At 35.0% G+C, this 18,063-nt stretch overlaps 1 protein-coding gene across 1 annotated transcript in view; it reads right to left on the reverse strand.

Moving 5' to 3' along the window:
• The window catches only part of LRP1B (LDL receptor related protein 1B), a 1,950,491-nt gene that overhangs the window by 915,635 nt on the left and 1,016,793 nt on the right, over positions 1-18,063 (reverse strand). Inside the window, exon 11 of the mRNA XM_031651763.1 lies at positions 12,924-12,943. Coding sequence (XP_031507623.1) covers positions 12,924-12,943 — 20 coding nt within the window. The remainder of the gene's footprint in view (positions 1-12,923; positions 12,944-18,063) is intronic.

Here is an 18,063-nt window from a genome sequence, read left to right on the forward strand (position 1 = left end):
GAAAGTTGAGTGCTGCAGGTGTCATTTTATATATAATTCCTAGGAAATAATGTGTTCTTAGCTACAACTGAAAACAATAAAGCAAAAGAAATCAACAAAACCAACACATATTGTCACAGGGACAAACAAATTAACGTTTGAAGCAACACACACATGTGCATGCACACAGGCCCATGAGAGAACTAACAATAAGCTGAACTTCCATTTGCTCTCAAGTGTCCTCACTGAACGATCGAGTTTAATGAATTTCCTATATAAAACTGATACTGTGGGACTAGACTGAGTTAAATTAGAAATATACGCAGTTATTTTTGAAAGACATGATTTGATCACCAAGTCTCAATAATACTCCAGACAATATTGGACCCCTTTGAATTTTCCCAGGTCACATACGAGTATTGAGTATATACATGCGGTTCAGTTACAGGATTTTAAATCATTTTCCCAGAATATTCCAGGGCTGTACTTTCCCCCACTGTCAGTTAATGTGTGCTCAGGGAATGCAAACTAATTGCCCCAAGCAAAATATAATTAAGGCAAGAAACTTACTCAGAAAACATCACGTACTACTTCCTACATACAAACACAAATGATTTCTGAATTATGTTTGCATGATTCAATTTTACTGCATACAATTTTTGTAGATAATGGAGAGTAGACTATATTAATTTTTAATGATAAATAGAAAGTTAAGACCAGATGAAACTATGAAGTATACCAACAGACTCAATTGGAACCTATTAAGGCATTTTTTTAAATATAAAAGGACATAGGCTATATACTTAAGTGTGTACAAAGCTTCATGCATATGAATAGACATTCTGTTCACTTATAGAGTGTGTCTGTGTGCAGAGTGTGTTGCTGGGAGTTTGACAGAGGGTTAACTGGAAAAGAGAACAAAATAGATCATAGGTTAAAAGTCACCCTCAAGAAACTTAGCACCTCTCGATTATACTGATTCTGAATCTTCACTGTTCACTTCCATAATATGAATTTCAAAGTTTGTATATAAAAATCAGATTCCTAAGTTGCACAGTAATATGGATGTCAACAAATTATAAATGATACAAACAAATTTTTCTATTCTCAATTTCCTTATCTTTAAAAGACAGCTTTATTTATTTAAAGGCAAGAGACTTCAAATTTTACTTCCTTTCCTGCTTTAATATCTATCTAGCATAATTCATTATTCAAAACAATTTAATACATTTCTACTATTTGCCAGGCAGAACACACAGTGGATACAAAATGATGAGCAAAAAAGAAAATATTCTGATCTGATGGTAAAATAATCAGTAAAAAGGTACCTATTATATTTGTAAGTATCGACCAAGGAATTAGCTATATAACTTGCTATTAATACCCTGAAAGTGCCAATTAGGGAGGAGAAAGATGTATGGGTTGAACCATGAATTTGACTTAGATCTTCAGTGTAGCAGAACTTCTATCACAGGTATATTGGGAGAGAAGTACACGATATGAAGATGAAACAGCTTGTATAAACCTATGAATTAAAATAAAATAGAAAATGCATTTATATCTGGTATTCATTTCTATAGATACTATTTCCCTCCAGCTAAAAGTAAAGAATATGAAATTATGAAATCCATACAAACTGTCAAAATAATGATTCTAACAAAATGTGCAGTCTTTCATTATTCGAAAAAAGTCTATTATGAATATCAAATAAGGCCAGTTTTTAAATCATATGAAATGAAAATTGAAAAAGATTTTGTAGATAACACTCCAATTTCTGGCATGGAATATTTTTCCATTGTTATAATTTTAAATGCTTTGTCAAATTCAGTTTTAAAGACTCAAGCAAAGGGTCTAAGGAACATCGGCCTAATAGACTTAGCATCAGGAAATTAGGTTATATGTTAGTTAGAGAGGGGAGAAAAGTGCCCACATCTCTGTAGGTTCTCAGAACTGCTGCATATATGTCATCATTCCTGGAACACTGGCCAGAGACCAGCACTTCCTGGACTTTAAAGAACCAACCAGCTTACCAGAATTTCTGATATCTTGATAAGATTCGAAGTTGTGCTTCTTGCAGACAAGATGTAAAGGTTTCCAGGAACTGTTTACCTTAATATTGAAGGATTTATTGAAGTTAAAGAAACAAAAGGCTACAAAATGATGTTTTGAAGCATGTATATGTTGTGAAATGCCTAACTTGAGCTAATTAACATATGCATTATTTCAGAGAGTTATATTTTGATAAACATATACGATTTTATTTGTGAATAATATTGCAATAAAGCCGGTGGAAAAGGCTAAATGTCTTGGTCCTCCAACATTTAAAAATATATGCTACACACACAGTAATGATATTTTATACATCAACAAACAAATAGGGGCAATGTTGGGATTTGAAACCAAGTTTCAAGATAAGAGCCTAGGCTTTTACCCGATACACTTGGAAAACATTCAATGGGATATTTTATTAGGTAGATATTATTATAACATTGTTTCCCTTGTAATAGTTCTTTTGCATGTTATGGATTTTTTTTTTTTTTTTTTTTTTTTTAATTTGAAAGGTATAGTACCAAGGGAAGTACTTCCAACTTATTCTCTGAGGTCATCATTACCATGACTCTGCAACCAGACAAAGGTGTTATAAAAATGGGCAACCACAGATCTACATCCCACAAAAATTAGATTCAAGATTTCTAACTAAAATTTAGCAAATTAAATCCTATGATATATTAAAAGGATAATGTGTCATTACTAATGACACATTAGTGGTGCTGTTTATTCCAATCATGCAGACTTAGTTTTTGTATTAGAATATCAATATAATTAATCATAGTAACAAATTAAATCATCTCAATAGACAAAAAAATCGTTTGACAAAATCTAACATCCATTACTGACAAAAACTCTCAGCAAACTAGGATTAGAAGGGAACTTCTTCAAATTGATAATGGGGTTTTATGAAAGAACCTTATGGGTAGTGTACTTAACGGTGAAAGACTGAATGCTTTCCCCCTAAGAACAGGAACAAGACAAGACAGGGATTTGTTCTTATCACTTCTATTCAATACAGTACTTGAAACTCTGTTTAATGCCCTCAGGCAAGAAAAAGAATTAAAAGACAACCATGTTTAGAAAAGAAGTGATTTTCTGATGGCATGATTCTCTATATAGAAAATTGAATGGAATCTACTAAAAAGATACTAGAATTAGTAAATTTAGCAAGATTTAAGAATGCAATATAAATATATCATATTTTTTACTAGCAAATAACAACTGGGGATTAAAACTTTTTTTTAAAGTACCACTAAACATAGCATTGAAGTATTAATTTATTGTTTGAAATATGTGAAAGACCTGGAAATAATAACAATAAACATTGTGACAGACATTAACTAATGTAAGATAGGCCTTGTTTATGGGGTAGAAGGAATAATATTGTCAAGATGTCTGTTCTCTCCAAACTTATCAGTTCAATGAAATATCCACTAAAGTCTGTCACACTTTCTGTAAATATTGGGAAAATGGTTTAAGAATTCACATAGAAATTTGAAAGACCTAGAATAGCCAAAAACAGCTATGGATAAACAACACAATTGGACAGATGAGAGTACCTAATTTTAAGAACTGAGATAAAGTCAAAATAGTGTGATATTTGTGAAATAGATAAATCAATAGGACAGAGAAAAAATTTTAGAAATAAACCTACAGCTAAATGAATAGCTTATTTGTGGCAAAGATGCAAAGGCACTACAGTAGAGAAACAATAGCTTTTTCAACAAATGGTGCTGGAAAAATTAGACACCTATATGCAAAATATTCTTAGATTCACACCTTATACCATATACAACAATTAACTTCATACGAATCCTCTAAAAAAAGATGAATCATAAACTGAAATGTAAAGTCCCGAACTATAAAACTCCTAGAAGAAAACATAAAACAAAATATTTATAACATTTGGTTAAGCAAAGATTTATTAAATTTAACACCAACATCACAGTCTATTGCATTCCCTTTGAAAACTGGCACAAGACAGGGATGCCCTCTCTCACCACTCCCATTCAACATAGTGTTGGAAGTTCTGGCTAGGGCAATCAGGCAAGAGAAAGAAATCAAGGGAATTCAGTTAGGAAAAGAAGAAGTCAAATTGTCCCTGTTTGCAGATGACATGATTGTATATTTAGAAAACCCCATTGTCTCAGCCCAAAATCTCCTTAAGCTGATAAGCAACTTCAGCAAAGTCTCAGGATACAAAATCAATGTGCAAAAACCACAAGCATTCTTATACACCAGTAACAGACAAACAGAGAGCCAAATCATAAATGAACTCCCATTCACAATAGCTTCAAGAGAATAAAATACTTAGGAAATCAACTTACAAGGGATGTAAAGGACCTCTTCAAGGAGAACTACAAACCACTGCTCAGTGAAATAAAAGAAGACACAAACAAATGGAAGAACATACCATGCTCATGGATAGGAAGAATCAATATTGTGAAAATGGCCATACTGCCCAAGGTAATTTATAGATTCAATGCCATCCCCATCAAGCTACCAATGAACTTCTTCACAGAATTGGAAAAAAACTGCTTTAAAGTTCATATGGAACCAAAAAAGACCCTGCATTGCCAAGACAATCCTAAGCCAAAAGAACAAAACTGGAAGGCATCATGATACCTGACTTCAAACTATACTACAAGGCTACAGTAACCAAAACAGCATGGGACTGGAACCAAAACAGAGATACAGACCAATGGAACAGAACAGAGCCCTCAGAAATAATACCACACATCTACAGCCATCTGATCTTTAACAAACCTGACAAAAACAAGAAATGGGGAAAGGATTCCCTATTTAATAAATGGTGCTGGGAAAATTGGCTAGACATAAGTAGAAAGCTGAAACTGGATCCTTTCCTTACTCCTTATACGAAAATTAATTCAAGATGGATTAGAGACTTAAATGTTAGACCTAAAACCATAAAAACCCTAGAAGAAAATCTAGGTAATACCATTTGGGACATAGGCATGGGCAAGGACTTCATGTCTAAAACACTGAAAGCAATGGCAACAAAAGTCAAAATTGACAAATGGGATCTAAGGAAACTAAAGAGCTTCTGCACAGCAAAAGAAACTACCATCAGAGTGAACAGGTAACCTACAGAATGGGAGAAAATTTTTGCAATCTACTCATCTGACAAAGGGCTAATAGCCAGAACCTACAAAGAACTCAAACAAATTTACAAGAAAAAGAAAACCCCAACAAAAAGTGGGCAAAGAATATAAACAGTCATTTCTCAAAAGAAGACATTCATACAGCCAATGGATACATGAAAAAATGCTCATCATCACTCGCCATCAGAGAAATGCAAGTCAAAACCACAATGAGACACCATCTCACACCAGTTAGAATGGCAATCATTAAAAAATCAGGAAACAACAGGTGCTGGAGAGGATGTGGAGAAATAGGAACACTTTTACACTGTTGGTGGGATTATAAACTAGTTCAACCATTGTGGAAAACAGTGTGGTAATTCCTCAAGGATCTAGAACTAGAAATACCATTTGACCCAGCCATCCCATTACTGGGTGTATACCCAAAGGATTATAAATCATGCTGCTATAAAGACACATGCACACGTATGTTTATTGTGGCACTATTCACAATAGCAAAGACTTGGAATCAACCCAAATGTCCATCAGTGACAGACTGGATTAAGAAAATGTGGCACACATACACCATGGAATACTATGTAGTCATAAAAATGGATGAGTTTGTGTCCTCTGTAGGGACATGGATGCAGCTGGTAGCCATCATTCTCAACAAACTATTGCAAGAACAGAACACCAAACACCACATATTCTCACTCACAGGTGGGAATTGAACAATGAGATCATTTGGACACAGGAAGGGGAACATCACACACCTGGGCCTATTATGGGGACGGGGCAGGGTGGAGGGACAGCATTAGGAGATATATCTAATGTAAATGACGAATTGATGGCTGCAGCACACCAACATGGCATGTGTTTACATATGTAACAAACCTGCACGTTGTGCACATTTACCCTGGAACTTAAAGTATAATAATTAAAAAATGATAAATTAAACCTCATCAAATATTAAACTTTTTCTAAAGACACTGTTAGGAGAATAAAACTCTAAGTCACAGATTGGGAAAAAAAATCTTTATAAGGCTTTCATCTGATAAAGGATTTGTGTATACTCTATATAAAGAACACTCAAAACCCTCCAATAAGAGAAAAAAAAACAAAAAACAAATCTATCCTACACAGAAAAGGGCAAAGGCCAATAAGGACAAAGGGAAAAAGATTTAAGAAAGACTTCACCAAAGGGTATATATGAATGGCAAATAAGGACATGAAAAAAAATTCACTATAATCAGTACCTGCAGACAAATATAAAGTAAAATGATAATGAGATACAATTACATATCTATTAGAAGAGTTAGAATTTAAAAAAGATCAACTAGACCAAGTGTTGGCAAAGACGACGGAAAACTAAAATTCTTGTATTCTACTGGTAGAAATGTACAATGGTACAGCCACATTGGTAAATGTGTGTGTGTGTGTATCACATAACCTAGCCCTTCTACTCATATTTACCCAAGAAGAAAGGAAGTTTATTTTCATGCTAATACTTGTACACAAATGATCATAGCATCTTTATCTGTAATAGAAAAAATCTTGAAGATAAATGTCCATCAACAGGTGTATGAATAAATAAACTGTGGTATATATGTAAAATTAAATACTACTCAGTAAAAAAGATTAATTATTGATAAATACAACAACATGATGAATCTTGAACTATGCTGAGTGAAAGAAGTCAGGCAAAAGAGTGTGTACTGTATAATTCCATTTATATAAAACTGTAGAAAATACAAGTTAATCTGTAGGAACAGAAAGCAGATCACTTCTTCCTTAAGGGGGAAGAAAAACTACATAGGGCACAAGGGAACATTTAGGGGTGATGGACAGGCTATTTTGATTGTAGTAATGGTTCCATGACAAACATTTCATCCATGTCTTTCAAATGTGTTGCCTATTGAATGTCAATTATATCATTATAATGTTTTTAAATCAGAATAATACAAGAAATCTATTAATAATGTTCTTACAAAGATTAAATGATATAAATTGGGTGCTATTATGGACTGAACTGTGTTATCCCAAAATTTGAACATTGAAGCCCTCATCTGAAATAAGACTATATTTGGAGATAGATCCTTTAATATAGAGGGAATTAAGGTTAAATGAGGTCTTAAGGGTGGGGCACTAATACAACAGAACTGGTGTCCTAAGAAGAAGAAAATATACCAGAAATGCATACACACAGAGAAAAGGCTATATGGGGACACAGCAAGATGGCAGCTATCTGCAAGCTAAGGAGAGATGTCTTAGGGGAAATGAAACCTGCTGACACCTTGATCTTGGACTTCTACCCTTCAGAACTATGAGAAAATTAATTTCTGTTGTTCAAGCCACCAGCCTTTGGTATTGTGTTATAGCAGACTAGCAAACTAATACAAGTGTTTTTAAAAATGTCAAAAAGCCACTAATCTGATTGGCTTACTGAGGTAAGCATGTAAATATACAATCATATATAATATACATAATTATAAATAAGCACTTACATAAATTTAATACAGGATTCAATGATTTCCTCCGGATGAATAAATTGTATTTTTAATGTTTAACTGTGCTGACCCTTTGAGGTAGAGGGTGGAGAGTTATCGGTCCCTCTCACAGTAACTTCCAATTTAGCTGTGTGGGCAATGACTAATTGCTAGATAAGAAATTAAGAAATAGAAATGGGCACTAAGTTAGTAAAATATAATTGTAAAAATGCATTAATTAAAATATCTGAAACATTTGTTATTTGGTTGAATATAGAAGGTTTATGAGAACCTCGATTTGTATAGTAAACTTTGTTATGGTTAATCTTTGGACAAATCAGATTGGATTAATAGTTTTTAAAGCAATGTCACAACGTCATCTGTTTTTTTTTTTTTTTTCTTGAACTTAGAGAAGACTGAATATTACACAAGTATATTTTGTCTATATAAAATTATTCATTTTTATGAAGCATTTATTTTGATTTTCTTAAAATGGCTTTATGTGTCAAATGAATTGTTTCCATACTATATTTAAGATACCAAGAATGCAAACACAGGTTTAACCAAATGGAATTATGATAGCTTACTTCTTTTTAAAGGGTTTATTCATTTGAACTTCAGCTAATGCTACAAAACTTTGGACTCACTTTACTGACAAGATAGGTAAATTTTTAAATCTTTCCTTTTGCCAAATTTTTATCAACAATGATTGTGTAACTCTATGCCAACTTAAATCTAATTACTACATCCTTAATAAACTTATGGACCTTGTATGAATATTAAATTTAGCTAATTAGGAAGTAATCTTGGCTTATAAGACAATTTCTAAGGACATTAAAACATGTAAAGAGAGAAAATGAGTCACCAAGAATAGTTTTTATTTACACATTTTTGTCAATGAAACACATTTGCTGCTTTTGTAAAGCTCCAAATTGAATGATAACATACTTTTCTGGATGGGATGGTAGTCTCTAGATATTTGGCAATGCCCTTACAACACATATGTTCTTAATCATCTGTATAATCAGTGACAAATTATTTATAACATAGTTATATATTACATTCCAATTAAAAATTCACTATCCTCAATTCTAATTATTTACTATAATAATTTCAGCATAGCCATATATTTTATTATCAAGTAGTCTTTCCTTTTCCTCATACTTGCCTAAAAACCCACACTGTAAGTTTTAGATAAAAAAACTGAGACTTTTGGAGAAACATGGAAAGAATGATAGCCTTGGTACTATACTGTGTAAGGTGCTCTAGACCACTTCCACTAAAGAGAACACACACTCTGATGGATATGGAGTTCTTGGTTTACATTGAGTTTGTCACCACGTGTAGACATCAGTCAGATGCAATGAAAGATCGAGCCAGGACTCCTTTAGTTCAAAGGCAGATGACTATCATAAAGAAGACTGTTGATACAAGATCCAGCACAACCAGAACTATTTTTTTCAGGACTCAGAACAGCAAGGAAAACCTAGTGGAGGAAGACTGGTTGGTGTTCTTAATTTCTAGGCTTAGAAATCAGAAACTAACAAGAGTGATAAAAATATTTTTAGCTTTATAAAGATGAAAATAATAATACTAGGGACTTCACAAAGCCTCCAGAAAGAAGTTAACTCTGTCTTATCAGTCTAGTTTTGCTGAACCTAAAACAAGATCTTTGTGTATTAATCATCACCTCAAGCTTGTTGCACTATGTATATAATAGAGGATAAATGGAACAAAACATCAAGTTAATGACACTGAGTCAAACATCTCAAGGGAAATTTATTTGGACATATTTACGCCTTAATATTGGAATCAAAGCCCAAGGAGAAACTGGAAAAGTGAACCATTTTCTTTCTTACATGGACCTATAATATTTTAGTAAATATAAAAATATCCCTGTAAATTTTAGGAAGACAGAACTACTGAAAAACAATTTTGTTTTTTAACAAAAATATTTTAAAATGATTTTGCATTAGTCTTTTTTATAGAAAACTGTTTTAAAAATTGTAATATGGAAATGAGTTTTCAAAAGACTATTTTCTCAAACTGTCTCAAAAAACTTGACATCTTATATTTCTAATATTAGACAGAAATTTAAAAAAATCATTTAGTCTTTTACTAATGAGAAGAAGAAAATGGCCATCTGTATGTGAAAAAATATATAATTTAAACCACTTTATCTTTCAGTAATGCAATAATTCACTATTTTGTGCATTGGTTAGATACCTGTTTCAATGTAAGAATATACCAACAAAAAGGCTAATAAATGTTATATTGTGGGCCGCAATATAAAATGATAGTTTTTTTTTGTTTGTTTGTTTTGTTTTTTTGTTTCTAAAATGTAGTAGAAACACCTACAGTTATGGATTCTCCTAAGGCATTGTTTATAAGGCATCAACAATCTGGTATACTATAACAAAAAAAAAAATCTATTCTTTAAAATACCCTAATTATCTTCCAAACTCCTTTAACTGCCATGTCCTGATTTCCACATTTGAGACGTGAAAGAACCTTGACACCTTCTCAGTAGATGCTGTCTCATTACAGGCCTCTGAATGTTGAGAAGAGGTTGCCATGTTGACAGCTGTTCTAGACTCTTAGACAAAATACTAATGACTGGGCTTATTCTAGCAGTTCAATTTCTAACTTGTTTGCAACATCGGCTTCAGTTTTAGTTCTTGAGCCCCTATAGCCACTTATAGACAAAAACTTCCGGGTTGCTACCATTGTGAAAGGTGCTTTCTTCCCTAAGCTTCGGCATAAATAACTCATTGATATTACCACCTTTAACAACTGCTCTTTACATTTTATAGTACCAATACCAGAAAATTATGGTATCTGCCTAGGATGTTGTTAAGATATAGAGAAAGTAGATGACAATAGAACATGATTGAAAGTGGTGATCAAAAAAAATAGTTATTTTATATTAATATTCCAGTGAGTTGAGGCTTCAATGAACCTGTTCTCACATCTACTATCTCATCTTCAAATCTACCTTGCGAAATAGTTAAGACAGGGATTAATCATAGCATTTAGAAGTGAAGAAGTGAAAATAATCACAAGAGTGTGTTCATAACATTCTGGCTTCTCCTCCTATATTTCACTTACAAAGAAATTGATGAGCAGAGAGAGATTAGTGACTGATAAAGCCAAGAACAGAACTAATCAATACGTTCATCAGTGTTGCACTGCGAAGCTCCCCAAGTTTGAACGAGTGAACTGGCAGCAGATTGACAAATCAGATTGATAAATTGTCTGAATTTTTTTTTTTTTTTTTTTTTTTTGAAACGGAGTCTTGCTCTGTTGTCGCCCAGGCTGGAGTTCAATGGCGGGATCTCGGCTCACTGCAACCTCCGCCTTTCGGGTTCAAGCGATTCTCCTGCCTCAGCCTCTGCAGTAACTGGGATTACAGGCACCCACTACCACGCCCGGCTAATTTTTTTGTATTTTTAGTAGAGACGGGGATTCACCGTCTTAGCCAGGATGGTCTCAATCTCCTGACGTCCTGATCTGTCCGCCTGGGCCTCCCAAAGTGCTGGGATTACAAGCGTGAGCCACCGCACGCGGCGACTGTCTGATTCTTTAGCCCCTAACCGGGACTTTTCTCTGTATCTTTGCATGACTGAGTTAGTCTTGTTTATATAGGGATAGCATTAAGTGTCATGACTTTAAAGAAGCCTCCTTGGACCATAGATTTACTTCCTCCCTGTAGGTGTAATCTTATTATCCCCTACCCTGTTTGATTTTTCTTTGCTTAGTACATCATTCTCTGAAATAATCTTGTTAATTATTTATTGGCTTTTTGTCTTAATACCCCATGAAGACAGAGATGTTATTGGAGTTGTATACTGATAAATTCCTAGTATCTTGAGTAGTGTCTGGAACATGCTATTTTTCAAACAAATAGTTTCTAAGCAAGTGTCCTGAGGTTTGGTGCCATCCCATTCCCTTCTCATTCATCAGACCTGCCTTTTCTCACTTGATACACAAGGTCAAATAAACCACTAGAGCAGAAAATTCAACTCTCAACCTCTTGAGCTCTATCTCCCCCAATCTTCCCACATTGTCTCATTTCTCCATGACAAAGGTGACATCAGAATTTATCTGTAAAGAGCTTTCCTAATTGGTTTTTTTTCAGGAGATAAAAATAAAACTCAGAAGTTAAATGACTTGGTTTGGGGTTACATAGTGAGTAATTGCAGGAGTCTAAACAGAACCAGGTCTTTTGCCTTCTCTTTCTTTCAGTTTGCACTTATTTAATGCCATGAGGGAAAAGCATCCTTAGTGAGTAATTGGGTAGGATATAAACCTCTGAAGAAGAGACTGAGGGTTTTATATTGCTCTCTTCATTAACAGGTCTTCATTATTCTGACACAGGTCTTCATTATTCTGACACTCCGAAGTAAGATATTCAGATCCAGCTAAAAGGTAATTTTTGACCTCTCTAGTCTCATTTTTATGGAGGAGAAAAGAAAGAAAGAAACTCAACCTTACCTTGGAGTTAATAGTATTTTAGACTTGTCCCTAGATATTTAGATGAAAGATTTCATTTCCATTTTACAGATAAGTAAATCAAGATGCAATGTATTTAAGTAACTAACTTACCCTACATCACATAACCAATAAGTTATAGCCAGAATTTGAACCAAGTTAGTGTTGAAATATGAAAAATATAACTCATAGATGTGAAATGAAACTGACATATCCACAAAATAAGAGTAAACTTGATCATTTCATGCAGATGAGCACTTTCTATCCTCAAGAAAAATTTTAGCATATCTCACTGTTCCTTTCATTCAATACCTTTTATTATTAGGAATTCTACTTTATATCTAAGTTAAATCTCTCTAGTTACAGTTAAAATCTATTGCTTCTCATTTGAATGACTAACAGCTGGTTACTTTATAACCATATACTTCATGACCCTTCAGATGCTAGAAGATCATTATTAAGTCACCCTTCAGCTTTCTATGATGCAACAGGCCCTATAAAAGTACCATCCGGCACAAAAATTATTAGAAGCACCACAAGGCACCATCATTAAAGTCACCATCTGGCATAACTGGAAATGTCAGCAAATAGGGAGTGCATACTGATGGGCATACTACTGTTTATGCCTTTTAACTGGTCAGTAATGTTAATTATAATTACATCTTCATTGTAGGATTTTATAGCTTGTATGGATAAATGAACATGCACTCGATTAACTAACTACAGACTAAATGGAAAATGGTTCTCAGGCTAATGTTTTCAAAAGCTATTAGTACTCTTTTTGTTGACTAATATCTCCAAAATCATCGAGTGCTGAGCAAACAGACAAATTGGCTCTATCTCGAAAGAGAATCCAAGCTCTTTTCTAACTTATACTATGTAAGTAATTTCTTTAACTGTTAAAAATTTAAGAAACTTTTTTTACTTTCAGAATTTTACTGTGACTGTTTTAATGTGGACAATATTAGATTTGCATAAACTAATGAATGTTAATAATGCCTGTTAACCTCTATTAGTTTAGACTAAAAAGTTTTGCTATTAAAATTATAATTAAAATTACTTATAATTATAAGCAAATAATATTTAATAACTTTGAAAATATATCATTTGTAAATTTAGCCTACCTTGAGCTTAGAGCTAAGAAATTATATCACAGAACTTGAATTACACTATATAAAAGTGTATACTGTACACTTCTCTAAAAAGTTTATCACAGAAATGATATTCTTATATTTCATTCATATATTTAGATTACATTGCATATACTATTGTAATAAACTACTTTTTAAAGCACTTAAAGTTCTATGGAGTAAATGCAACTTAACATAACAGTGTTGGTGTGCTAGCATACCTGTCATAAAATACTGTTTTTCCTTTTCAAAATTTTATTTTTTAATTAAACTACTTTTTTTTTTTTTTTTTTTTTTTTTTTTGCTCTTGTTGCACAGGCTGGAGTACAATGGTGCAATCTCAGCTCAATGCAACCTCTGCCTCCCTGGTTCAAGTGATTCTCCTGCCTCGGCCTCCCAAGTAGCTGGGATTATAGGTGCGTACCACCACACCCAGCTAATTTTGTATTTTTAACAGAGATGGGGTTTCATCGTGTCAGTCAGGCTGGTCTCAAACTCCTGACCTCAGGTGATCCACCCATCTCGGCCTCTCAAAGTGCTGGGATTACAGGAATGAGCCACCGTGTCGCACCCAGCCAGAACTGGTTTTTAGGTTCTGTGATATTTAAAATATGTCTTCTACAAGGTTTTAGTGTTATTTCACCTTTTTCTTTTTTTTTTCTTTTTCTTTTTTTTTTTTGAGATGGAGTCTCACTGTTTTGCCCAGGCTGGAGTATAATGGTACAATCTCAGCTCACCGCAACCTCCACCTCCTAGGTTCAAGCAATTCTCCTGCCTCAGCCTCCCGAGTAGCTGGGCTTACAGCCATATGCCAGCATGCCCGGCTAATTTTTGTATTTTTAGTAGAGACAGGATTTTGGCATGTTGGCCAGGCTGGTCTTGAACTCCTGACCTCAAGTGATCTGCCCATCTCAGCTCCCAAAGTGCTGGGATTACAGGCATAAGCCACGTTATTTCATCTTCTTAGTTTACTCTTAGCACCTATTAGTCTTCATGTTTCCTCCCATGCCTGGTTCACTCTGGTAGTATTTAAAGATTTTATTTACATTCACATTATTTCACATTTCTTTCTAATATGTTTGGAGGGAAATCTGTTTTCTTAAATACAGTGAAGCACATTATATTGAAATAATTAGTGGAAAACAGTTTTTAATACAAACCTATATTACCAGGTCGTGTGCTCTATTTATAAAGATTAAGTGGCAATTTTTCAGTTCTCCACAAAAATGTTAAAATGTTGCAAGCTATAAATGAGATTCTCTATTTCTTACTTCACAAATGTATTAAGGGAGTTATTAGGAACATGTAGAATATTCCTGTTTTATTAAAGGATAAGTGATAACTATAGATAAGAGAATATAAACACACACATATAGGGTTGTCTATACATATAACATGTACATGTGTTTGATTTCAGGCCATTTTTGTCCTCCATTCTCTTGGCAGCAATATGATATTAAAGCATAGAAGATTATTTTCCCATCAACTATGATGGCTGTTCCTCTCCATTTTCCTGCTATTTTTTACTTTAAGAGGACTAGGATTACTATGATCCACTTGAAGATGAAAACAATAACAAGTAAAAAGAAGAGCTGTGCTGGTTTGTCCCTATTTTCCAGCCTCTATTCCCACCACCACCACCATTGTTACAAGAAAGATCCTTTGTTCTGTTCTGTTCTTTGCCCCAGGAAGCTGATCCCTGTGGATTACATACCTGAGCATCCTCCTACTAGCTTCTGGTTAAATTCAGCTAGTGAAGATCAAGAGTGATCAGAGGACTGAAAGAAAGATACTGAGGTTTTTATTCTCCCCTCCTTTTCTGCTCTGGGTCATATTTTCTAGTGCATGCTGCATTCCCCTAGGATTACAGCACTTTTTAGGTTGCTCCATGTCTCACTGGGCTCTGGTAGAGAAATTTTCTCCTCTTGCCCTTTAGGCTTAGGAGTGGCAAGGGCTTCCTGTGGTTTCTAGGATCTTCAGTACCTCAACATCCTTTACTGGTTTCTTTAAATTCCCTCATACCTTTGAAAGCAGTCTCTATTGAATTCTTAAACCACGTGAGGTTCCTATGAGGGCCCTGATACAAGAGCTGATTTTAGAGGGATAAAAATTATTTTCTTATTCTTTATAGTCCAACCATAGAGTGGTAGGAAACCTTGCGTTACAAAATTTGTTTATATTCATGTTCACAGTTTTATATATTAAAATTATTCAAAAGTAAAATACGTATTAACAAACAGCATTTTTAAAAAAATTAAAAAATCTCAGGAACTTAATGTCAGGCACTCCTGCTAATTTCAGCATGACTTGGGGAATTTGTAACCCAGTGTTTTCCATTTACTTTAAAAAAATCAATTTTGTGTCTATCCATAGTTGCAAGTACATTTTATTGAGATTTCGATTTGAGGCACGTTTTTATAGCCTGCTATTAGAAGAGGCATTTCCCTTGCTATGCCAAATAATGTCAAATGATCCTATGGAGATAATATTTTGAAGTACAGTCACACACCACATAATAACATTTTAGCCAATGATAAACTGCATATACAACAGTGGTCCCATAAGTTTCTAATACCATATTTTTCCTTTTCTTTTACCTTTTCTACGTTTAGATACACAAATGCTTCTCATTGTGTTATAACTGTCTACAGCACTCAATACAGTAACATGCTGTGCAAGTTTATATCCTAAAAGCAATAAGTTATGTCATATAGTCTAGGTATGGAAATGACTACACCACTAAGTTAGTGTAAGTGCACTCTATGATGCTCACAGAAGGACAAACTCAATTAATGATGCATTTCTTAGAATGTATCCCTGTCATTAAGCATGCATGACTGTGGTTGCTTTCTTGGCAATATCTACTCAGGAATAGTTTCAGTTCTAGTAACAGTTGTGAATTGGACCTTGCAGTTTCAGAGATACACTCCAGAGTAATACCTCTCCATGTACTAAGATATAATCTGGTGTCCAAGGAGGTCAATCTAATTCAGATACATACTGATCCTTATGCCTGAGGTTCCTAAACTTGTCACTTTGAAAATCCAAAATAGCGTGTAGATAGGCAATCATCAATTTATGCAGCTGTACCTCCCAAGAATCCTGGGGTATTAATCTATAGGAGGAAAGACAATTTGTTGGTGGAAAGCAGCCTTGCCTTAGGAGAAACCACTTGGAGAAAACTTATACTGTTTCCTCTGTTCTGGGGCTGGGAGTGCCAGCATGATGGTAATCCACTGGGCTCCCAGTATTGAACTGAAAGGCAAGTGTGGTATTCATGACGATAAAGAAGTATCTATAATGCCAACCGGAGGAAAAGTGTCCCTGTGCATGAAATACCATTATCTTAGATTCAAGTGATGAACGTTATCAGTGGAACAATATTAGAAATGACTCTACATAAGTTCCAAAGTAGAGAAGAAAAGTAGACTGACTCTTAAAGAAATAATACAAGGAGGCTGGGCATGGTGGCTCACGCCTGTAATTCCAGCACTTTGGGCAGCCGAGGCAGGCAGATCACTTGAGGTTGAGAGTTTAAGACCAGACTGGCCAACATAGTGAAACTCCGTCTCTACTAAAAATACAAAAAAGTTAGCTGGGCATGGTGGTGGCACATGCCTGTACTCCCAGCTACTCGGGAGACTGAGGCAGGAAGATCACTTAAACCTGGGAGGCAGAAGTTGCAGTGAGCTGAGATCGCACCATTGCACTCCAGCCTGGGAAACAGAGAGAGACACTGCCTCAAAAAAAAGTGAGGAATTCCTGAGAAGTGGAAAGGATTTTCTTTTTTTCTTTTTCTTTTTTTTTTTTTTTTGAGAGGGAGTCTCGCTCTGTCACCCAGGCTGGAGTGCAGTGGCCGGATCTCAGCTCACTGCAAGCTCCGCCTCCCGGGTTCACGCCATTCTCCTGCCTCAGCCTCCCGAGTAGCTGGGACTACAGGCGCCCGCCGCCACGCCCGGCTAAGTTTTTGTATTTTTAGTAGAGACGGGGTTTCACCGTGTTAGCCAGGATGGTCTCGATCTCCTGACCTCGTGATCCGCCCGTCTCGGCCTCCCAAAGTGCTGGGATTACAGGCTTGAGCCACCGCGCCCGGCCAGGATTTTCAAGAGAAATGTAACTTGCTTGGAACACAGCATTTTTTGTTGCTAGGTCTCAGAATAACAAGGTTTTTTGTTTTGTTTTGTTTTTCTGGTGGTGGTGGTGTTTTGTTTTACTATTGTTAGGCTATGGTATTCATACTACCAGTCTTCCTTTTTCTGACCATGTGGCCTGAGAAACCACCATTACCTATGAGATCTAAATTTCTCTAGACTCTGGTAGCCAGTTGACATTAAGAAGACTATGTGAATAGTCGTAATTAACATTTTACTAGCCTAATAACCTTTGCACCCACCTGCATAAAGCAGAACTTAATCTTCTCAATGGTTTTCTTTTATTTCAAATGAGAGAAGGTGGTAGAGTATAAGGGACATCTTATAGCATAAACAGCTTTCTCTTGTATTTCTATTCTACAACCCCTTTATAGCACTACCTTGATCCACTTGAGATTGCTTATGTCCTCCTTGAACATGGCAAACCCCTGCCCAAGGGACTAGTCTCGATGTTGCCCAAACTACCAAGGAAGAAGGAGGCCTGAGACACTGCATCGGCTTCAGTCTTTGCTTCCCAAGACAATTCAGAATTAGTTACAATATGATGAGAATTCTATACTTCAGGAAAGAACAGGTTTGCAGCAGGCCTGCAACCTTCAGGAAAGAACAAAGGCAAGTGACCATTTAAAAAAAAAAAAAAAAAAAGAGTTGGGATTTAAAAGCAGTCTGTCAA

The sequence above is a fragment of the Papio anubis genome, chromosome 10 (assembly GCF_008728515.1).
Source record: "Papio anubis isolate 15944 chromosome 10, Panubis1.0, whole genome shotgun sequence".
Classification (NCBI taxonomy): domain Eukaryota; kingdom Metazoa; phylum Chordata; class Mammalia; order Primates; family Cercopithecidae; genus Papio; species Papio anubis.